This window comes from Tenrec ecaudatus, chromosome 14, assembly GCF_050624435.1.
Source record: "Tenrec ecaudatus isolate mTenEca1 chromosome 14, mTenEca1.hap1, whole genome shotgun sequence".
In the NCBI taxonomy this organism is placed as follows: Eukaryota; Metazoa; Chordata; class Mammalia; order Afrosoricida; family Tenrecidae; genus Tenrec; species Tenrec ecaudatus.
Window position 1 is genome coordinate 52,853,559 of NC_134543.1, and position 23,667 is coordinate 52,877,225.

The 23,667-nt window shown below is 40.0% G+C and overlaps 2 protein-coding genes and 1 pseudogene across 3 annotated transcripts in view; 1 reads left to right on the forward strand and 2 right to left on the reverse strand.

The window, feature by feature from the left end:
• LOC142426076 (diacylglycerol O-acyltransferase 1 pseudogene) overlaps positions 1-6,157 on the reverse strand; it is a 28,631-nt pseudogene extending 22,474 nt beyond the window's left edge.
• The window catches only part of GPR137C (G protein-coupled receptor 137C), an 81,589-nt gene extending 74,481 nt beyond the window's left edge, over positions 1-7,108 (reverse strand). Inside the window, exon 1 of the mRNA XM_075531808.1 lies at positions 6,656-7,108. Within this exon, the coding sequence (XP_075387923.1) occupies positions 6,656-7,108 (453 nt within the window). The remainder of the gene's footprint in view (positions 1-6,655) is intronic.
• A 525-nt stretch (positions 7,109-7,633) lies between these two features.
• TXNDC16 (thioredoxin domain containing 16) overlaps positions 7,634-23,667 on the forward strand; it is a 90,793-nt gene continuing 74,759 nt past the window's right edge. The window contains exons 1-6 of one of the 2 annotated variants that reach the window (XM_075531487.1): positions 7,634-7,801; positions 13,324-13,413; positions 13,870-13,964; positions 16,343-16,641; positions 17,458-17,540; positions 22,522-22,595. In XM_075531487.1, coding sequence (XP_075387602.1) covers positions 16,479-16,641; positions 17,458-17,540; positions 22,522-22,595 — 320 coding nt within the window. In that variant the 5' untranslated portion in view covers positions 7,634-7,801; positions 13,324-13,413; positions 13,870-13,964; positions 16,343-16,478. The remainder of the gene's footprint in view (positions 7,802-13,323; positions 13,414-13,869; positions 13,965-16,342; positions 16,642-17,457; positions 17,541-22,521; positions 22,596-23,667) is intronic. The other variant, XM_075531488.1, reaches the window with a different exon arrangement.

Sequence of the window (23,667 nt, forward strand, 5' to 3'; positions counted from 1 at the left end):
GGATCAAAATTCTGAGGTATTTCTTGGAAGAATTTTAACAGATGAAACATGGCTTTAAAGCATAAAGCAATGACTACCAAGATGTGGAAGGGTCCAAACAAATCAAAAGCAGACTGTCAAAGGGCAAAAACTCACAGCAGCAATATTTTTAGGATGGTCTTGGCATTTTGCATGTTGACTTTCTGGAGGGCTAGATATCATTACGTTTGCTTATTTTGAGAAAATTAGCCAAAGCTTCGGCAGACAAACACCCAGGAAAGCTTCACCCAAATCCTTCTACACAACCTGTCATTGAGTTATTCTGACTCACGACTCCACAGGACAGAGGAAAACTGCCCTTGTGGGTTTCCAAGACAGTAACTCTTTAAAGGAGTAGAAAGCCTTGTCTGTCTTCAGTAAAGTGGCTGGTGGTTTCAAACTGCCGACCAACACACCAACACATAGCTCACTATGCCACCAAGACGCCACAAGCCACCTGTTTACTCCTCAACTCAAACCAGGAAAGCATTGCTAAGGTTTTGAAATAATTAGGCATTTATTTTATAGTCCTGATTTGGTTTCTTTTGACTCTTTCTGCTTCCTGATCTTAAAAGTCTCTAAAGGGCATTCATTTTTCTTTAGTAAATATTGTAACAAAGACTGCATTGGCACGCTTAAGTTCCCAGGACCTTCAGTCCTTTAAGGATGAACTACATAAATGGCTGGTATCATCACTTACAAATGGTCTTGACCTTGATGGAGCTTAAGTTGAGAAAGAAAATTTGCATTTTTAAAATCTTTTAATGCCATTTTCCACGAACTTTTTAAAGTCCCCATATATGTATCATAAAGCTTGCCATTTTAACTGTTTTTAACTATGCAATTAAATGACATTCACTATATATATATTCACTATTTCAAAATATTTTTCATAATCTCTAACAGAAACTTCGTATCCCCTCAAGCATTAACTCATTTCCCCTCTCTACAACCTAGTAATAATTAGTAAACAGTTTCTTTGCATTTGCCTACTACAGATATTTAATGTAAGTGGGAACACACAATATATGTATATGTATGTGTATATATATGTATAGCAACATTTTCTCTATGGCTGTGTAACACTTTATTGTATGCATATCCCACATTTTATTTAATTATTTTGTTGATGTATACTTGGTTGCTTTGGAATGATGTTGTACATGAACAAGTGTCTGAGTCCCCGCTTTCAAGTAATTTGGGCATACACTTATAGGAATGGAACTGCTGCGTCTTTGACTCTTTCCAATGTTTAAGGCTTTGTCTTTTTGCAATGGATAGGACCTCCAGCAAAATGTTGAAGTTCCTATCCTAGGATTTAAGGTCTCATTTTTCATCATTAATTATAGTGCCTATTGTAGGGATTTTTTTATATCTTCTATCAAGTTGAAGAATTTATTTTCTATTCCTCGTTTGTGAAAAGATTTCCCCCCCTCTTAATCATGAATAGGTAATGAATTTTGTTATTTTTCTGAATCTACTGAGATGATCATATGTTGTTCCTTTTTATACTGTAAATATTAGATGTCTCTATGTTCAAGCAATGTCATATTATTGGAATAAGCTAATTTGGTTATATTACATCATGGTTTTTACATGATTTGCTAAGGATTTTTGCATTCATGTTCATGAGGGATAGTTGTAATAATTTTAGACACAAGGTGGCAAAGTTGGTAAATGTAAGCATGGGGCTGCTAACCACAAGTTTGGTGATTCAAACTGCTTAGCTGCTCGGAGGGAGAAAGAAGAGGCTTTCTGTTCTGGTAAAGATTTGTAGCATCAGGAAAACACCGGGAAGTTCTACTGTGTCCTATAGAGTTGCTAGAAGTTGCAATCAGCTTGATGGTGGCAAATATGGTTTGAATGATAGATAGCATCATTTTTGTCAATCAGTTTAAAGACTTTAAAGTCTTTTCTGATAAAGCACCTATGCTATTGATCCTACAAGAAGTTCAATAAGTGGTTTTAGATTAAAAAATAAGCTTTCTGCTCTTAGGAAGCTAAGTATAACGAGTTGAAATGACTAATTGTTTCAGAAAGGCCACTTCACCTTATCTCGATTACATTCAAGTGTAGTCACTATGAGCAAGAGTGGTTTAGTCAGTCTTTGTGAAAATCTACCAAGTTGTGTTCTAAGTATTATTTTTAAAACAAACTTTGTTTTTATACTTATCCATGGTTATGTAAAACAAACTCCTTAGAATTAGAATGTTTTCAATTAGTGAGGAAAGGCACAATACTTCAAATTAAAAATAAGAGAGTTGGTATTTGCCATGACTGTAAAGACACAGTGATTAGTAGTCAATAAGTATTACTCAAAAAATAGAAGATCTTAGGGAACAAGAAATTCTTACGTTCACTAACTTTCCATTTGTAATCACATAAACTTTTCATATCACTTGATCTAATAGGAAAAACTTACTAGGAAAAATATCATTTATTCAGAATGATTAGTGGGACATAAATTTCTAGTTCCAGTTACCTGGAATTGATAATAATAAACCTTTGAATTCAAATACTATTTTAAATAAAAGTTCCTCTGCATTTTCTCTAATGAAGATGGTGATGATTTCTGGTCAGAATCCTTTTTCAACACGTCTTTATGGAAATTAAATTTTTTGGTTTTGTGCCTTAACATTTTTTTGATGACAAATAATAACGTACACCATTTTAAAGAGACACTGTAAAAGAACAAAAGCTTCTTTCCAAATGGTATTTCCTAGGTTAGTTTTATTGCTTAACTACACCACACAAAGAATATTCATTTATCAAAAAGACTTTTAGGCATTTAAATTACTCATAAGAGGGGAAAAAAAAAAAGAGGACCTGATGCAAAGGGCTTAAGTGGAGAGCAAATGCTTTGAGAATGATTGGGGCAGGGAATGTGCGGATGTGCTTTATACAATTGATGTATGTATATGTATGGATTGTGATAAAAGTTGTATGAGTCCCTAATAAAATGTAAAAAAAGAAAAGAGGAGAAAAAAAAGAAAATGAGTAGGGCAAAGAATGTACAGATGTGCTTTATACAATTGATGTAGGTATATGTATGGATTGTGATAAGAGTTGTATGAGCCCCTAATAAATTGTTTAAAATTAAAAAAATTTTTAAAAGAAAGCATAAAAAATTACTCATAAGCTTGGAATACTAGCAATCAAAAGTCTCAAAATGTTATCTAAGTAGTCTGTATTTTATGCTGTAGATGTAAACTTCTAGAACTTGAGCTTTAATATTAGCAGCTGCCCCAGCCCCCATAGTGATAGTGTTTAGCTACATAATGCTCAAGGAGCCCTGGCGGCTCTGTGGGTTAGGCATTGGGCTTTTGAACTGCAAGGTCGGTGGTTCAGATCTGCAAGAAATCATAAAGATTAGCCTCAGGAACGCTGTATGAGGTCACTTTTGAGTTGGAGTCAATTCAGTGGCAGTGGGCCTTCTGTTGTCTAAATAGTGTCTATCTTCCCAAACCAAACCAAACTTGGTAGAACCTCCTCTGTGGGTTTCCAAGACTGTAATTCTTTATAAGAATAGAGAGCCTTGTGGATAGTAACCCAAAGTTTAACCATACTCTACCAGGCTCCTGTGTGTAGGTTTACCTTAGGGTGAACAGTATCTACTTGAAGGGGATAGGGAACTTTCTAAGACACTGGAAATGTTTTATATTTTTAGCTGCTGATGGTATCTCTGCTATGAGCGAGAGAGAAAAAGAAAATTCATGAGGCTTTCCAAGTTTGTGGAAAAATGGAAATAAAACATAATTCAATAACCTTTTGAAATATTTCCATAACTTTTTGAAGCTTCCTTGTATATATACATGTAAACATATATAATGCCCATCACTTCTCTGTCAGTTTATCATGCTGTGGTGGCTTGTGTGTTGCTGTAAGGCTGGAAAGGATGCCTCTGGCATTTCAGATGCCAGCAGGTCATCCAAAGTGAACAGGTTTCAGCAAGGCTTCCAGGTTAAGAACAAAGATCAAAAAAGGCAAGAGAGAAAAAAGATGCGTTGCACTAGGTAAGTCTGCTGCACAAGACCTCTTTAGTGTATTGAAAAGAAAGGATGTTACTTGCAGGACTATGGTGCACCTGACCTAAGCCATGGTATTTCCCATTGCCTCATATGCATGTGTAAGTTGGACATTGAATAAGGAAAACCTAAGGAGAATCAATGCATTTGAATTGTGGTGCTAGGGCAGAATATTGAAAGTACCATGGACTGCTGAAAGGATACACAGATCTGTCTTGGAAGAAGTACAACCAGAATGTTATTTGGAGGGAAGGATGACAAGGCTTTCTCTTACACATTTTGGACATAGTGTTAGGAGAGACCAGTCCCTGGAGAAGGCTGCTGTGCTTGGTAAAAGTGAAAAAGGTCTTCGACAAGAAGGATTGACACATGGTTTTCACCAAGGGCTCCTGCATAGGAACAATTGTGAGGATGGCACAGGTCCCAGCAGGGTTTTGATCTGCTGTACATAGGTTTCTAGGGGTCAGAACAGACTTGATGACACCTAACAACATATATATATATATATATATATATATATATATATATATTTCACCTAGCAGCACACTTAGTATTTGTACACTTTATGGTATGTTATTGGAAGTGCCCACTAATCATGTAGAGTGAGCCACCAATATAACTTTATATATCACTTTGTAAAGGAGAAAAACAAATTAGCTGATGGTCATGGCTTAAGGATCTCCATTTACTGTCTGCTAAATTAACTCTATCTAAAGCTACTACTAAAAAGCCCTTGGGTGGTGTAAACAATTAAAGATCTGTTAACTGAAAGGTCGGTGGTCTGAGTCTACCTAGAAGTGTCTGGAAAGGAAAGGAAAGGTGTGGTGATCTACTTTTGAAAAATCATCCATTAAAAACCCTATGCTGACACATGGAAGATCACCATGGGTTGGAGCTGATGCTATAGTAGCTGGTTATCAGGAAAGATACAGGAATGCTGACAGGTCCACTCTTATACCAGAAATGGTGGCTGGAAAAGCACAGTTTATCAATTTCAACTGTAACTCCTTGCACAAGTAGATCAGAAAACAGTCAAATCAGTTATGCCATGATTATTTGACTATACTATGATATTTGATTTGGGATTATTAATGCCTTTTATCTTTGCATCTTACTGTTTAGGTTTTGCCATTGTATTGCTTGGGTTGCAAAAGACGGGGAACGGAAAAAAAAAGTTAGCTTTGTTACTTATTTTCAACTGTTGTTCTTAGGGTGCTACAAACCTAAAGTTATGACTGTGTAATTTTACATTTATGAATTCTATTTCCTATCTTTTAAGGAAGAAGAGTTGGCTTGCACAAGAAATATACTGACTCTGTATCAATTTTTTTCACTTCTGCTCAGATTGTTCTCATCACCTCTAAAACGCTTGGAAGGATTAGCTGCAAACATCAATACTGTTTGGTAATAGTATTATTAAGCAGATGATGTCATCTTGTTTCTTCCTTTCCCCAAGCTTTTTTTTTTTTGAGAAGAGGGGGGGGGGGCTCCTTTGTGAGTGCGCGTGTGTGGCAATTCTTAAAATGCCAAAACAAAAATCAAACCCAGTTCTGTTAAGTGGAATCCAACCCATAGGGACCCTGTAGGACAGGGTTTTCAAAGGCTGTAAATCTTTCTGGAAGCGGACTGCCACTTCTTTCTCCAGCGAACAGCTGACGGGTTTGAACCGCAGACCTTTTCGGAGCGCTTAACCAGTGCTCAAATACCACTAGCTGACACATGACTGACAACCTTATGCGCCTCCCCGCCCCCACCTCCCCACGACTGTTTGAAATGGGGTAAATACTTAAGCGCTGCAGAACAATAAAATCCAACCAGCAATTCCCATAAAGGAGATAGGGGGTGTGATTAGGTGCTCGCGATGAAAGAAGTTACTGCAAAAATCCTCAAAAATAACGGTTTAGTGGTTTCCTTCTGCAATGGGCACACAGGTTTTGCGAGTATTTTCTCTATTCACTGGCTCCCCGAGAGCCGAGGCGATCAGAGGTAGGACACACCGTCAACGCGTGAGGCAACTGGGACAAAAACCCAGGGCTTTCACGAGGTCCTTTCACTGACCCTCGCTCGCATGGGCTATTGATCATGAAGCCTGTTGGAGAAGTATTGAACGGCATTTGCGTGAGGCTTATCGAGCCACAGGGAAAGAAGATGCGGGAGGGAATAGAAGCTTCTAATAAAAGAAACGCAGCAACAATAGCAGAGGAGCAGCTCTGCCTGGTGACGTAATGGCTGGCAGCAGTCCAGCTTCAGCAGGGCTCCTGCTCCCTCAGCATCCCAGCCCTCGGCACAGCCCCCCGGCTGCCGCTTCGGGCCGCGCCACTTTGCGGCGGCCGCCAGCGCCTTACCTTCGCGGGGCCCGCACACCGAACAAAGGGTGGCTGGGCTGTTTGAAGTTGTCAGAGCACAAACACTCTTCCCTCGTCGCCCGCCCGCCCCCCTCCCCCAAGTCCCTTCAGTCACCAAGTCAATCCCGCTGCTTAAGTTTTGGCGAACACAGGGGGTGCCCAAACAAGCGAGCCTCAGTTTCCCCAGGCTGCTCCCCAGCCCGCCCGCTGCTCCTGAACACCCCCCTTCCACACACACACCCTACACCGCCGGTCCTGCCGCCTTACCTCCGCCAGGTAGAGGTTGAGGAGACAGAGAGTGGAGAACTGGAGACAGGAGGGGAAGCAGTAGAGCAGCCAGTGCGGGAAGAAGTGCAGGTGAGCGGGCGGCCGGAGCAGGGGCAGGGAGCCGCTGAGCGAGAAGGCGGCGGAGAAGAGGGTGGTCCGGAGCGCTGCCCACAGCAGGCAGAGGAAGAGGCAGAGGCTCTGGTAACTCAGCCGCCGCTCGCGGTACAGGAGCAGCCGCCACAGCTGCAGGTAGGCAAAGGCGAAGAGAGCGGCGTAGAGCAGGGCGTGCAGGACGCTTAGCGCCAACTGCACGGAGCCGGGCACCGCGGCGCCCGAGGCGGCAGCGACGGCGCCTCCGCCCTCACCGCCTCCGCCGGGCGTCGAGGGCTCGCGGCCGGCCGCGGGGGCGGCGACGGCGGCGGCGGCCGCGGGACCCGGCACCGGCACCCTCATGAGAGGACGGAGGGCGGCGAGAGAGAGCGGGAGGAAAGGGGTCGGACTGAGTCGCCGTCGAGGCGGAGAAAGGGTTTTTTTTTTTTTTTTGCTCTCACCCCCGAACCCTCCCACCCGCCCCAGTCTCCAACCCCGGGAACAGCCGTGACAGGACTCGGAGGCCCGCGCAGCGCTGCCGCGGCTCCCCCGACCCCGCCTCCTGTCCCCCGCCCCCCGGGGGTCTCGGCTCCTCCTGCTGCGGCTAGACCCGGTACCTGCAAAAAACAACTCTCGGCTGGAGACAATCAGCTGAGAAACCCGAGCATTTGAGGCGCTCGCTCCGCACAGTGGGCTCGTGCCGATTGGCCCGGGCGGGCACGCCCCCTGAGCGCCGCACTCGGACGTCCATAGGCCACAGGGCACGTCGCTCGCGAGCGCCACGAGCTGATTGGCTCTCCGCTTTCTCTGCTTTCTCCCTCCTCTTCACTCCCCACCCACGCTGCTGATTGGCCCGGCAACTGCACGGCCCGCTCGCGCCCGCGGGAGGACTCTGTCGTCGTCTGTCACTAGGGGAGGCTTTTGCTCCTCCCTTTGCGCGTATCATTGGTTGCCGGGCGCCCCCTTCGCGGAGAGAGCACGAGGAGAGGGAGGAGCCTAGAGGTTGTTTTTGCACCGGAGGCTGGCTGGTTTCGGAGAGTGGCTGTCGCCCGGCAGGTAGGTGAAGCCCTCTCCCCCGGTCGGGCGCGCTGGGCCTAGGAAAGCCCTGCGGAGCCGAGCACCACCCTGCCGTCTGTCTCCCGCGTGGCGGCAGCTGTGGGCAACGAGCACCGCCCAGGTCCTTGCCTGCAGGTCTCGGGCAGGTAGGTAGGTGCAGCGCGGGTCCGGCAGGCGCGGGCTGGAATGCCGGCCGGCGCGCGGAGGCACGACTGGCTGCTTTCCGCCAACAAGGACCTGCCGCTGCATTAGCACACCCGCCTCTGGATCCGCTGGAGAAGCATTTTGCTTCCTTCCTTTCTTCATACCCACCCTAGCATGAGCGGCGGGGATAAAGCTTCCAGGTTAAATGATGCCGTGATTTCCCATGACTCTGCCCCAGACCTGAGCCCTACCGTGAGGCGGGGATGAACCGACACTCCAAATGAAAAACTCTTCCTTCCTCCAGAAACACCTCTGTAGGAAGAAGACCAGAGTTAGGATGAAATGGATGTCAAAGCGAGCTGTGAAGAGGGCGGTAGGCGATGCTTTGACATTTAGGATTTGGAAAGATGCAATTGACATACAGAGGGGGAAAGGGCAGAGCAGAACTGTCTGTGAATGTCAAGAGAGGAAGTAGAATAATTTCCTTATTCTTTGAAGCCTTAGTCCCGAATGTGCTGATTGGTGGCGCTATTTCTGGGGTTGAGAAAAATAAAAAATACATGCTATGTTATTACTGTAAAGAAAACAAAGTGAGGATTAATAGTCTCCCAGTGAATCTTGGCTGACACATAACATTGGTTGATTTCCTTCTGTCTTTTTTTTGGATAATAAAATGAGCTGAAGTAGTGCAATAGAAGAGGAAATCTGTTTTCTTAGAATGGATTCCGTATCCCTGTGAAAGACCCTATTACATTTACCTGTGAAACCAGGACCCATCGTTTTCTAACCCTCCATAGTGCTTTGACCCAGGATCGCTGTTCAATCGTTTCTTATCTATTAAATGCCTCACCAGGAATTTTAGTTTGTTTTTGTACCCTAGAATTCAGGACAGTAGTTGACAGAGGCACCTCGCAATGGTGTGTTTTGGATTCTTCATGAAGGCGTGTTGACAAATTGATCAGTATCTAGAACTGGACCTGCTCTGGGCCTCTCTGTCAGATGAGATGATAAGCTGAGCAGGTTGTACAGTGCAGTCCAGAGTAGGGTACACATTGTTGGGTATAGGTAAGACATTAGCAGATCTGTAGCTTGATACTTGTGAATAAACCATTTAATCCTGGGGAAAACAAGTTAGCAGGCCGAATCCTGGGTGGCACACATGGTTAAATGCTGAGGTAAGATCAAAGACAGGCCTGTGATCTGTTTTTGATAGGTTACAGCCTTGAAAACCCTACCACGCAGTACTACCTTACCCACATGGGGTGGTCATGAATCAGAGCTGAGAGTCATCAAGGCCAAAGATCCAACATCAGTGATTTAGAGAACGATCCCACCCTCACTGCAACATAAAGAGCCTCACTTCACTGACTGTTAGAGACAGTGATGAAGGGGGTACATGATTCTTTTCAAATGAGGGTGGAGATCATGATTGTAGTTGAAGTCATTAATTACAGATGGGCGTGTAAGCATATTAATTAAGCTTAATAAAAATCAGTTTTATGATTTCAGACACTTGCCAAAATTGGATCACTCACATTCTCTGACTTTATTCTTCCCTTCCAACTTTTTGTGAGTTGGGTGAAGGTTCAAAGATCAGAACTTCAGTTTCACACTCAGCAGTTCAAATGCATTATGATTTAGTTCATCACATCCCTCTTTCTCACAGTGTCACTGTTTCCCTTCCTCCTCCTTTCTTAACCCTCTGGACTTTGTCCTTGTGGATAAATGCTACCCATTTGATCTTAAATAATACTAACGCAGCCTGAGTTTAGTTTCACGCTTGACATGAGACTGAGGCAATGGTCTTCGGTGTTCCACCAGTGCACTTCATGTTTTGCATCTTGCAAAATCAAAATGCTGAAGGCTTTTGGCCAAGAAATATATTATTTTACCAAGAAATATATTTCTCCTGTTTTTTACTCAGAAATTATATGGACTATCTGCGTAGTACCTACACTAGGGTTTTGCTTGTGAAATTAAGAAAAAAATCTTTTAAAAAGTTTTGGAGCAAAACTAGATCACCTTCTCCTTGCTCTTACATGGTGCAGACAGAGGGTTTTGATTTTCTTATTGCTATCCTTGGGCCCTCAATGCTAAGCTGTGTCGAGATCTAATCAACATTTACTTGTGGCCGGTTCAGTGAGCAGAGCTCTCACCGTTGCTCAGTAGCTGCATTAAACTGTAAGTAAGCTAGTTTTTGACAGAATGTTCTTACCCGAATTTTGTACGCATTTTATGCCCCATTTGCTGCAAAATAACAAAATGTTCCTTTTCCCAGAGAATAGTACCCATAGATCTTAGTATAATTTGTTTAATGGTAACAGTTGTTAATGTCTTCTTTTTCCTGAGAGGAAAAGCCATTAATTTTACGGTTAGTCATAAGGGAACTTTAGACCTATAGAGGGAAAACTAGGCAAGGGTCTCTGTCATGGATTGAATTGTGTGTTCCCCCCCTCGCCCCCCCCCCACCCCTCCGCAAATAAGTGCCAACACTGATTCCCAGTGGTTTGGCAGTTATGTAATGATGTGATTTGTCATTTATGCAATGAAATAATCATCTTCCATGATTTGAATGCTGAGTCATTTGGGGGTTAGAGTGGGATGTAAAACCCATACAGGTCACAGCCCTCGTCCCAATGCAGAGGCAGAAGGACCTGACTAACATTGTGGAAGAAGAGACAGGAGTGGAGCGTGCCTTTCGGTCCTGGGTTCCTGGGTTGAGAACTTCCTAGACTCAGGAGAGACTGATGCCAAGAAACATGGAGAATACTCATGATAGCCAGACCCACAGATACTGAAAGGTGTCAAGGACCTTCGTAAGAGCCGACAGAGAAAGCCTTCTTTAGACCTGGTGCCCTGAATTTGGACTTCGGGCCTCCTAAGCTGTAAGAGTAAGTTTCTGTCCGTTAAAGCCTCCACTGTGGTATTTCTGTCAAAGCAGCACTAGATAACCTGAGACAGTCTCCATGTGCTGCCCCAAATGAGTCTGTCCACATGCAGTGTTTGAATATTGTTAGCCTAGAGGGACAGATTACCTCTAACACAGTAGTCTTCTAAGCATTTAACAATGAACTGTTTTCCAAGTGTTATTGTATGTAGGACCTAATTTCAAAATAGGACTTGTATATAGCTGACAAGGCAGAACTTAAAGAACATTTAAAAGAAATATGATTTGAGTTGCTTAAAGATGCCAAAACTGTTTTGCCATGGTTTAAATAGAAGAGGGTGGAATTCTTGCAGAAAGAATCAGAGAGTTGGAAACACCATCTTCAGATGTGCATAAACCTAGATGGAGGATACATTGGGAAACAATAGCTTCATATTTTGATATCGTTTGTTCAATACATTTCTTTGATTTTTTTCTTAAGGAGCCTTGGTGGCATATTGGGCTACACAATAAACTGCTAACGACAGGTCAGCAGGTCAAACCCACCAGTCCTTCTGCAGGAGAAAGCTGAGGCTGTCTGCTCCTGTAAAGATTTAAAATCTGGGAAACCCAAAGGGGGCAGTTCTGCTCTGTCCGGTAGAGTTGCTATGAGTTGAAATTGACTCGATAGCAGTGAACTTTTTAGAGCTGTAATTTTGTAGCAATACTTATATTGGACTCTCATACTTTGACTATTAAAAGCCTGGTAGCTTGAGTGCACACAGTGGCTGCACAGAAGAAAGAGTTAGTTGATGATCTGCTCCCATAATGCTCTCGGGCTGGAAAACCCTCTGAGAGGGTCCTGCTCTCACATGGGCACTATGAATGGAAATGGGCTCCATGGGCACCAACAATGAACCACCACAGAACTACTTACCAGAGTAACAAGGTCATTTTCCTCCCAAGGTATCCATAACTTAGTTTTGATATTTAGATTTTTTAAAACATGAAGAAAACATTTTTTTCTCTCTCTACTGGAGGAAAAAAAGATCAAGTACCTTCTATATCTTTGGTTTTACTCTGTTCTGAACGATATTCTCATGCCCCAGCCTTCCTCACTCACCCTCTTCTTTCATTTAGCTTAAAGATATTTTTATATGGAGCACATGCTTCTGTGAAATGCATTTTATTTTCCGGGCATGTGAAATGCACAGTCGTCTATGGCTTCTCAGAGGTTAACTGGATTAATGTGAGTAGAAGCCCTGGACACTTTGATTACATGCAAGTAATAACCTTGCAAATCAGAGTGAATAGGGACACATTAGTCCACAAGGCTTTTTCCATTCCCCTGCCATTTTCCATCCTTTTCCCTCAATTTCTGCTACCTTAGAGGTGTTAACTTTAAACTGCTTGTCTTTTTCTTTTGGCATTTACCAAAAACATGGTTTATGGTAATATGAAAGAAGACCTAACACGCTTCCCTCCCCCAACCACATATGTCTTCTAACTGTGGTTGCGATGGTTTTGGTTAAGCCATTATTCAGTGATAATTTTATTGTGACTGTGGAAATGCTGGTCCTAGTTGACAATGCAGTAGTAGTCTTGGCTTAAGTAATTTTTTTAAAGTTCAAATCTTATCAAAGATGCAACGAATTGCAAAGGGTTTGCTATTTCTAACTGTAATCACCATCAATATCTCTTAACTGATGAAGTGCACTTTCCTTCCATATCAATTAGAGATAGCTTATCTGTCTACTGAAATAGAAGATGTGGGGAAGTTTTCAAGCATCAGATGTGTGGTTAGACTTGGTGCTGTAAAATATTTTGAGTGGAAAAGAATTATGTAAATACTAATGCCCAACTTAGTGTTACAATAACTGAGTTGTAACCAGAAAGCGAGGAAACATTTTATACTGGAATCTTTCATTTGTGCTTGGTTACTCAAGTGTTTTAAAAAGCCCTGGTGGTGTAGTGGTTACAGGCTGCACTTCACAAGGTCCACAGTTTGAAACCCCCAGCTGCCCCAAAGGGGAAAGATGGGGAACTTAGAGGGGCAGTTCTACACTGTCCTATGGGGTCACTATGAGTTGGCATTGACTCGATGGCAGAGAGTGTTTTTGTTGTGTTGTTCTTGATGTTAAATGTTTTAGAACTTTAGTAGGTTGAAGTTATTTCTTTCTTATAGTAATGAAAACTATATAATAATAGAGAAAGGAATACATGCATCACTGCACCCCATAGAACATAGAGAAAATAGTATTTTAAACCATCTCCATTAATTGTAGCATTAACATAGGCTAGTTTAAAGTGGCTATAATTTATAAGCAATTTAAATATCAAAGATATGCCTTAATTATATCATTAAACTCATTTTTATATATGTCTCACAATACTCAAACTCTTGATTCATTATTAAACATTGATGGCAAATTTGTTCACTGCTTGATAAAAAACTAGCTCTGTTGCTGTTAGTTGCTGATGAGTTGACTACTATGATTAATTATGACTCAAGGTGACACCATGTGTGCAGAGTAAAATAGGATTTCAACGCTGTGACCTTTTAGAAGCTGATTGCCAAACCTGCCTTCTGAGGTGCCTCTTGGTGAGTTTGAACTGCCAACCTTTCAGCTCGTAGTTGAGTGCTTAACTCTTTATGCTACCCAGATACTACTAAGCTAACTCTAATGAACAGAATTACAGCAAATAGTTGGTGAATAGTCAGTTTCCGTTTTAGCAATACTTGCTCCTTGGGGAAAGGTCTTAGGCGCATACGGATTGTGTACAATGACCAGAGTAAATTTAATGTGATATTTTCCTTAATTCATTCTTTTATTTATTTTTTTCTTTATTCAGAAATTTGATTCCTATTCTTATGAGTATTTAGAAGTAGTTTTGAGTATTCCTATTGCCTGTTTTAGAATAGTGATCCTGTATTTGAAAGATAATGAGTTTTATTTGAAATTTTAAAGAATTTTTAGTATAATGAAATTTTATTATTTTGATGTTATTATTACATAATGCTAATTTTCTAGAACTATTTCCTTTTAAATTCACATAGATCATCAGTAGAAAAATCTGAAAGAAGAAATTTTTCAAGAGAAATTTGAAAGTAAAAGAAGATAAATGACAGTGGGTACAGAGAACAATATAAGGGTAAGTATTTCATGGAAGAAGATGAGAAAAGACTATATAGATCCCAGTCCAGAAAGCAGAAATATTAAAATGAGTTGAAAAAGCTATAGATAGATTTTTTTAGGTCGTAAATTATTTTAATATCCAAATTGTGTGAAGAAATATAAATTGTAAGTATTAAATATGTGTATATTTAGCAAGCATAATTTACTATTAATTGGGACTGAGCACATATTATCATTCCATAGTTCAATCACGTCAAGCAGAATTATGCAACTGTTACCACAACTAGTTTCCAAACATTCATTTTCTTCCTGGACTCCTTGACCTCATCTCCCTGTTTCCTTCCCCTCCCACTGCTGGACTCACCCTCCCCCAAAACCCCTCTTCTACTTGCTGTCCCTTTGATTCATCAATTTTGGGTTTCATATACCGAAACACATAAAAACATGTAACACAAGTTCGTAAAGATGATCTCCAATGGTATAACACCTCTGAGATACAGACAAAACAAAACAAAGAACAAACGAAAACAAAGCAAAAATTCAGAAAATGTTGAAACCAGGTCCGGTCCAGCATGCATCCAAGCGGGGATCACCTGACAGAGTTTTAGTTCGAGTCAGATTTATGCCTTTGGTGTTCTACTCATCTCTCCAGTGCACTCTGTTTAGTAACCACTTTCCTCCCACCCTCAATTGTGATACAAGGAGTTCACCGGAGGCTTATTTCCTCTGTAGCTCCCACAAAGGAATCTTGGCCTCCCACTGTCATCGGTAGCCTTCTGCAAACAAGATTCTCACAATTTAGGCTAATCCCTCCTTCTACTTTGGATTAATTGATTGGCAGTCCTCCAGTGACTGATGATGGTGTACTGCTTCCATGTGGACTTCATTGACATCTCGCTTAGATGGCTGCTTGTTTGGAGACAAGCCTTTAAGACCCAGATGCTATTTTATCTGATAACTGGGCACCATCTAATTTCTTCGCTACATTTTGTGATGATACCTGGATCTTCTGTGTTCCCTTTCTGAGGGCAAGTACTGAGCAGGGCCATGATGTAAGAACAAATTGCTCTTCAGTTGGAGCTACGACAGTGGGAGCTCAAAACCCATTCCTGGATCTAGTCTTTTTAAGTTTATTAATTGAGAGTTAAGACTTATCTTTCCGTAGTTCAGTCACAAGCAGAACTGTACAATTGCTTCCACCAGCAATTTCCAAACATACTTTTTTCCCCTGGACTCTTTAACATCGTCTCCCTTTTACCCCATCACCACCCCTGTCTCCCCCTCCCCACCGAAACCCTTATTCTACTTGCTGTTCCTGTAGATTCATCAATCCTGGGATTCATTTACCCAAAAACAGAGGAACATATAACACAACGTCCAGATGGCTTATATTTTCTTATGCAACCTCCCTCCTTTAGAAAGCATACTCTTAAGTAGCTATCTTAGTAGATAACTCCTAATGTTTGTTACCATCGTTTGGGTTTGTTACCATCATTTGGGTTTGTCTCATAGTAACTCATTGTACAACAGGAGGAAAGTTTGGTTGGTCTTGGCAACAGCCTCACACTCATTCTTATCTCCTAGGGAATTTATCAAGTAAAAAGAATGCAAACATTTAATGTTGTTAGGTGTTGTTGAGGTACCATATATACTTGAGGATAAGCCAACCCGAATATCAACTGAAGCACCTAATTTTACCACAAAAAATACATTAAAATGTGCTGAAAAGCTCGGCTTATACACGAATATATACAGTAATTTTGATTCATAGTTATCCCATATGATAAGCAGTGCTACCTCATAGGATTTCTAAACTATAATCCTTGCAGAGGCAAACTTTATCAGGTCTTCACCTGTGGAGGCGAATTTGAACCACCAACCTTTGTGTTAGCAGGGAACACTTAACTAGTGAGCCATCATACAAAAACCCAAAAACCAAATCCACTGCCAACGAGTTGATTCAGAGTCTTCGCAATCTTAAAGGACAGAGCAGAACTGTCTGGGTGTCAGAGACTAAATCTTTAGTAGGCAGGAATATATTTCACACCTCATAGGATACTTAACTCTTCTGTCAATGATATTAAGTAATTTAAATTTTAACTGTAAGCTCGGGATAGAGAAATAAAATGTTCATTTTAAAAAATTGGATATTTGGGAAGTTAATTAAAAATCCTTCAAAATGATAAGTATAGTATGTTCCGGTAAATGTCTATAAAGTTTGAAATAGTATCGCATTTCCTGGGTGTATTTCATATCTTTTACAAAGGTCAGATATCAGTAGTATCAAATCAGTGCCATTATTGATCATCCCCCTCAATTCTTAACTAGAAATGTTAATGAACTACCAAAATCCAAATGTCAGTAATGTCTTAACTTTCTCTTTTTCTTTTGCAGATTTTACTTCACTTATTGTTTTCACAAATTCATTCAGTTAAACTCTTCTGAACACTAACTCTAGACTAGGTATTGTCCTAGTAGAGACAGCAGTGAATGAAACCGGCAGTATTTCTTGTTCACATATAGAGTCCTGATGATGTTTTCTAGCTTCAGTGTGTTCAGAGTTGGAGTCTCTTTTGTCCTGATGTGCATTTTAACCAAGTCGACAGGAGTCACTGTCCCGGAATTGAGTCCTCAGAAATATTTCAGTACACTGCAACCAGGAAAAGCCTCACTAGCTTATTTTTGTCAAGATGGTAGGTATTTTTAAGATACTGGTATGATCCTTGTGATGTTTATATTGATATTTAATCAATGCGTTTGGTGGATGTATGTGATAAGAGCTATAAGAACTCCCAGTAAAAAATTATTTTCCTTGTGTTTAGTTGGTCCTAGTACAAACTTGATAAGAATTGACTATTAAAAAAATAAAACAGCTGAATTTTATCTAGTTGTTTATAAAAGTATACTTTGGCATATTTTTTTACCATGTAAATGTTTTCAAAAACTTTAATATTAGTAATTCTTTAACACATTGCGTTATCTGTAGCTTAGTTACATTGAATGAGCTGCTGTCACTTGAATCTAATAATTGTGATGGTCACTTTAAGTCCCCATGTCTGGAAAATGTTGTTACTGGAATTAAATGAAATAAACTCACGTTTTTATTAGCCCCTTCATTATTATAATAATTTGTAGTTTAAGATAATTTGGAAAGTTCTGTGTATGAATAGATGTGTTTGGTGCACATAGTGTTAAATTTGGGTGAACACTGAATGCTAGGTTTAAATGAGACATTTATTATCCTATTTATTTTGGAAAGTTATTAAGGTAGCTTATAAAATGTAAAATGTCATTATAGAAATATTAGGAATAAGAACAATGAAGTAATAGGGAAATATGGGTATGAAGCCTAACTAGGTCTGTTCAATTATTTTATTGTTATTTTTTTGTTGTTACTGACTAATTGGGCAAATGAATATTGTAGCTTTTCGATGTTTGCAGACTTGGGCTATAATTTTAACAATTCATTTTTTCCCAAGGGGCATTCAGGATTTTTTTTTAAATTTTAGATTCTCCAAGTATATCTGTCTTTCTTGAAGTACTGAATGAAGCTGTTAAACCTCTCCAAGATTATGGAATTTCAGTCGCAAAGGTAGAAAGATTTTTGTGTTAGTAAAACATTAGTGACATTTTGTAACTCTGTAATTTAAGATTGAGTATTTTAAAATAATGTGTATATTGTTTAGAAAGGTTTCCTAAACTAGAAAAAACTTTTTACACCTTTTTTTTTTAATGAGGAAATAAGCACAGATAGTTTCAGATTACTGTATAGGTTAGAACATATTGAGAAAAGTAGCTGTTTAAGGTTATTCAGTTTAGAGTGTATTTTTATAAACAATACTTGAATTACAAATTCTTTAAATCTGTAGTTAGTTTTTGTTTTTCCTTACATCTCTATGGTAATGGATATCTATAATTCACCTTGTTACTAAATTTCTATTAGTAGACACTGTTACCTATTCCTCTTAGGTGACAGTAGGAGGTATTTTTTCCCCTTTCCTATTCTTCTGAATCTTTGCTGATTTATACTTCAGTTTCTCACATTTATTAAAAAAATTTAAACTATTTTATTGTTACAAAATAAAATATCATACTGTTCAATAGTTAAGTCATTCACATTTATTTTAAGACAAAGTTAAAATAATCCTACTTAAAATCACATTTTATTTATTTTTCCTTCAAAAAATTCAAATGATTTAGACTATTAAGAAAAATGTCCACATCCATCATGAATAGGATATCTTTATCAGCCTTTCACTTAGTTTTTTTAATCAAATTATGCTGCGCATGACATGTATTTCTAAAAGGATAGGAATGCATGATGTGCATTCGAAATGTGTGTCATTTTTACCAACTTTTTTTCTCTATCCCCCAAAATTTATTGTTTTTTTCCTATAAACAAGGACTTTCTCTTACATAGTTATAGTATAATCATCACAATGAGGAGATTAACATTGGTGCAGATCTGTTATCTGATGTATAGATCTTTTTAAAAATTTTTTTAAACATTTTATTAGGGACTCTTACAACTCTTATCACAGTTCATACATCTACATACATCAATTGTATAAAGCACATCCGTACATTCTTTGCCCTCATCATTTTCAAAGCATTTGCTCTACACTTAAGCCCTTTGCATCAAGTCCTCTTTTCCCCCCTCCCCCACCCCGCTCCCCTTCCATCATGAGCCCTTGATAATTTATAGATTATTATTTTGTCACATCTTGCCCTATCCGGCGTCTCCCTTCACCCCCGTTCTGTTGTCCGTCCCCCAGGGTCATTTAGTTTTAACTTTGAATTTGCACTTAGGAAAATTGAAGGAGAAATACCCAGCGATGATAAGTTTTTTACAGTAATACTTTCCTGACATTTGTGTTTACTTATTCTTTCTTAATTCATCAACCTTCTTGCTCTGAGAGATGGCTGTTATACTTCTGGGTCCCCATAGCTAGATTTTACAAAGCAGAAAACATAGAAAGATTAAGTCACTTTGGGTGCCTTACATACACATTGTTAGGTTCAGTTGGCCCCACTGTGATTTGTAGCAATGTGAAAACAACAGAATGAATCACTGTCCAATTCCGTGCCATCCTCCTAAGTTTTTGCTTTGTTTGGGCTCATTGCTGTAGCCACTGTATCAGTTCATCTCCCTGATGGCTTCCTCTGTTTTTCTTGACCCTCTACCAGGCATTTTGCTCTTCTTCAGGACCTGGTCCCTCCTGACAACATCCTAACTTCTAATCAGCACTGTGGTCGTACTTCTTTCAAGACAGATCTGTTCTTCCTTCTGGTACTCCATGGCGTATTCAATATCATTTTCCAAAAGCATAGGTCGAAGGCATCAATTTTTCTTTCCTTATTCGATTTATAATAAGTCCTTCAAGTACTACTACTGTCAAAACTCCTGACATCTGAGATTCAGTCGAAACCAAAATGGGGCATTACCTATCTCCACTAGAGTGACTATGGGAAAAAAAAAAGAAAGAAAACGGGAAGTATCAGGTGCTGATAAGGATGTGGGGAAATTGGAGTTTTCATTCACTGCTGGTAGAAATACAAAATAATTCAGTTGTTATGGAAAAATTGACTGGTTCTTCAAAAGGTTGAGCACAGAACTGCCACATGGCTGGCTCAGCAATCCTAAATCGAGGTAGGTGTGTAGCCACTATATCTGAAAGTAAGAATTCAGTAGAAATTTGTACACCATTGTCCACTGTAACACTCTGAAGTGCTAATGCGTGGAAGAACCTTGAAGACACTATGCTGAGTGAAATAAGTCAGTTACAAAAGGACTATGATTTCTTCTGTAGGCAAGCATGTAGAAGCCAAAGCATATTAATTGAGAGAGGGGAAAGAGGGAGTTATTGTTGTTGCTGGGAGCTGAGTTTAAGTTCATGGTGATGGAATAAGAAAGCGACAGTGATGGTGGGTGCACTGCATGAACATTGAGAGCAATGTAAGTGAGTTATACGGGTAAAAATGTTGAATTGGCAAGTCTTTTGGTATGTATAGTCTTAATCCCCAGCCCCAGTGCACAAACCAAGGGAGAGAAAACACCCAAACTTCCCCAATCTGACTTTTTGCACCATTTTTAACCCCCTGCTATTCATTGCTCAAGGCATCCTTGTGTTTTACCTAGGAAATCACAGTCAACAAACCCAACCCACTATCACTTGCCTCTGGTCCATTCCAAATCATGACGGCCTGATCAGGCAGAGTCTTAATGGTTTTTCAAGGCTATAAGTCTTTATAGAAGCACACTGTTTCATTTTCCTCCCGTGGAGTGCCTGGTGGGTCGAACCACTGACTCTAGTAGCTGATTACTTTAGTCACTGAGCCATCAGGGCTCAGGTAACACAATAATAACCTCCTAATATGCGGCCTTAGTTCTTTCACTCTTGTTCTGGAAGGAAACTCCGTTCCACTGTGAATCAGATCAAGCAGATCACATTGCTACCTTGTTCAGAAAGGCTTCCCATCAGGGTTGGGATAAAATCTAAACTCTTGACCACCGTAGACATTACCTTCCTTTCTGATCTCATTTTCTATCCCTTCGTTCTACTCAGTTGGTTCCTGTTCTACAGAGTATGGTTCTGTTACTTGAACCTGCAAGAAGTGCTGGTGGCACAGGGACTTTGCCCAAACTTTCCCCTCTGCTTAGGACTCATATCTTTTACATATTTATGCATTCATATGAGTCACTCCCTTACTTCTGTCCTTTGTGTGACTGTTACCTCTCAGAGAAGCCTTGACTATCTCAAAATACTGCCACACTGTGCCCTATTCATATATATTTTTTGTATAACAGTGATTATTATTTAATCTTACAGATTAGTAGTCATCTTTAAAAATTATCTGAGACTGTCGATTCATAAGATAACAACATCTTTTGGGGACTTAGCTCCTTGTGCTAGAATAGTGACTGACCTGGTGGTTGATGTGGAGTTAGTTGCTGTCCAATGCCTGGAGGCCCCACGTGTGCAGAGTCAAGCTGCTCATTGGGTTTTCAAGGCCGTGCGATTTGTCTGGGTAGTTTCAAATTGTCCACTTTTAGACAATATTAAAAATACGTTGAATGAAAATATAGATCTTTTGTGATCGTATCAACCATATCCAGTGCTCTGACTTAAAAACTTGAAATTGCATGCTGTAAACCTGACTCTTTTTTGGTTATAATTATGCTCCGAGTTCTAAGTCTAATTTTCTAGTTCTGACATCAATCTTCTGAGTGTCAGTTCTCCTTTTGTTATAAAACAAAAGTAGCTTCCTCAATTTTCTTTCTGCTTCCTGAAACCTATTAAAATTAAATTGAACAACAATAATAAAAAGCTCATTTTAAACAAAAATGAAATAATTTTTCTTAACAATGGTTGGTCATGTTGGCAGCTAAATATTGTCCCCATCTAGAAACCCCTTCATCCTCTTTTTGTCTTTCCTCACCCCCACTCCCATCTTCTCCCTAAGAAAATCCAAACTTGCTGCCAATGAGTCAATGCTGACTCATAGTGCTCCTGTAGGACAGGGTAGGGCTGCCCTGTGAGTTTTTGAGACTAACTCTTCACCAGAATAGAAAGCCCTGTCTTGTCTTTCTCCCTCGCAGCTGCTGGTGGTTTTGAACTGCAGACCTTGCAGATCACAGCCCAACATGTAACCAGTATATTATCAGAGCTCCATCTTTTCCCTAGCTTTGCTGATAGTATTTATGGACAGTCTCTTGCATGAATCCACTATTGTACTTTACTGCTTAGCTTCAGGTGCCAGTCACCCTTGCACCTGAACACCCTTATGTAGAATCCACATAAACTACCACGAGTTGATGTGTCTGCTCTAACATCAACAGGGTGTCAGGTTTGTATTTTACTGTGCGCTGTCCTTACGAAGCAGCGGCTGCTTATGGTTAGAGAGTGCTGCTGGCACTCTAGCCATCCTGCTGGGCTTTGTTACGAAGTAGTGGGAAGAGCAAGAGTTTCCTCTTTGCTTAGTTTCTTCGTACAGTGCTTTCTAGAATTCCCAGTCCAGTGACTTCTGCTGAGACCTTATTCATAACTTTTAGGGAGTATAGGAGGGACTTTAACTGGGCCTGATGCTTATAGTGAGTTCTGTTAGTAAGACAGAGGGAAGCATGGGTGTGCAGTGAGCAATGGGCATTATCTGCCATACCTCTTTTCCGGAGGTATGGAAAGCTTTTGTGGTCCTAATAGGCCATTCATTCACTCTTTTGCTTTTGGAAGCTTTTTTGGGTACTGCCTTAAATACTCGTTCCTCTTCCTGCACCTGGTACTTCCTGCTTTCTCCATAGATTAAACTAAATGTGAACTCTTAAGTATAACTAATGCACTTGGATGAATGAGTAATTATAGAATACCTCTCATGAGAAATTTGTTGTGACCTAGAGATAAGCTGTGAGGTTTAATTCTCCTTTTTGTTTATCTAACCAAAAACCTTGAAATTTAAAAATGTACTTTAATATATATGACTCAAAATTGACTCAATGGTAGTGTTTGTTTTTTAAATAAACATGAGAATTTTTAAAATACATTAAATATACAATGTTCAAATATAATCTTTTAAAGGTAAATTGTGTCCAAGAAGAAAGAGAAAAATACTGTGGGAAAGAAAAGGATTTGATGAAAGCATATTTATTCAGGTAAACTAATAAATAATCTAGTTTGATTGTCAGTGGACAAAAATACAAAGCTCTGGTTCTGAAATACCTAAGTATATAAAATTTCACTGAATTTGCATGAGGTTTTATATAGTGGGGCAATATAAAAGTAAAAAACCTAAGTAATTAACATATGCGTCTGCACTTTAACTTCTCTATTTATAAAAGGAGATAATACTGATTGTACAGGGTTTTGAGACTCTTCTGTGAACTCATATTACTAATTCCTGTTACGTGAATTAAATGTTAGGAGGAAACGTGTCAGGTTCCTATTTGGGTGTGAAAGAAATGTATTCTTATTTGTTTATTTAATGTCTAGGCTGTAGATTCCTCTGCACTTGTGTTTGCTAATATGTTGGGAGCTTCTCAGAGCCTTTCTTACTCTTGAGATTTTGTTCAGAAAGTGGGGAAAGACCCTGTTTCCTTAGGTACCTACTGTTGAGGAAACTTTGTTTTCTCACTGACTGCTCCCTTTTCCAGCCAGTTGGGGGAGTCTGTATGTGACGAGAGGTGGTAGGGAAATTTATTTGGACTCATACTTACTTCCAACTTTTTTTTTCTCACAAAATCTGGGATCTAACCTTTCCAAAGTTGGTATATTTCTTATGAATTCTGTGAATATTTGTGTATTATGTCCAGTACTTTGGTGGGTGCATGGATGCATGAATTAAAACTTTAATGTTAAAATTTACATCTGCTGTGGATAGAGGCATAAATATAGGAGTATATATATGTAAATAGATTCATAGAAATTGAGATAAGGGCCTATGTACATGTATTGATATGGCAATACATTGAGGAAGTGGACAGACTTTGGGCCTCTGCTCAAGTCCTCTCTCAACACAAGAACACTTTTTTCTAACAACCTGGCATTCTGTGATGCTCACCCTCCCAACACAATCTCTGAAGACAAAATGGATGCATAAGCAAAGTGATGAAAGCTGATGGTGCCTACCTATCAAAAGCTATAGTGTCTTGGGTCTTAAAGGCTTGAAGTTAAACAAGCGGCCCTCTAGCTGAGAACAACAAGCCCACCAATCTCTACAATCATGAG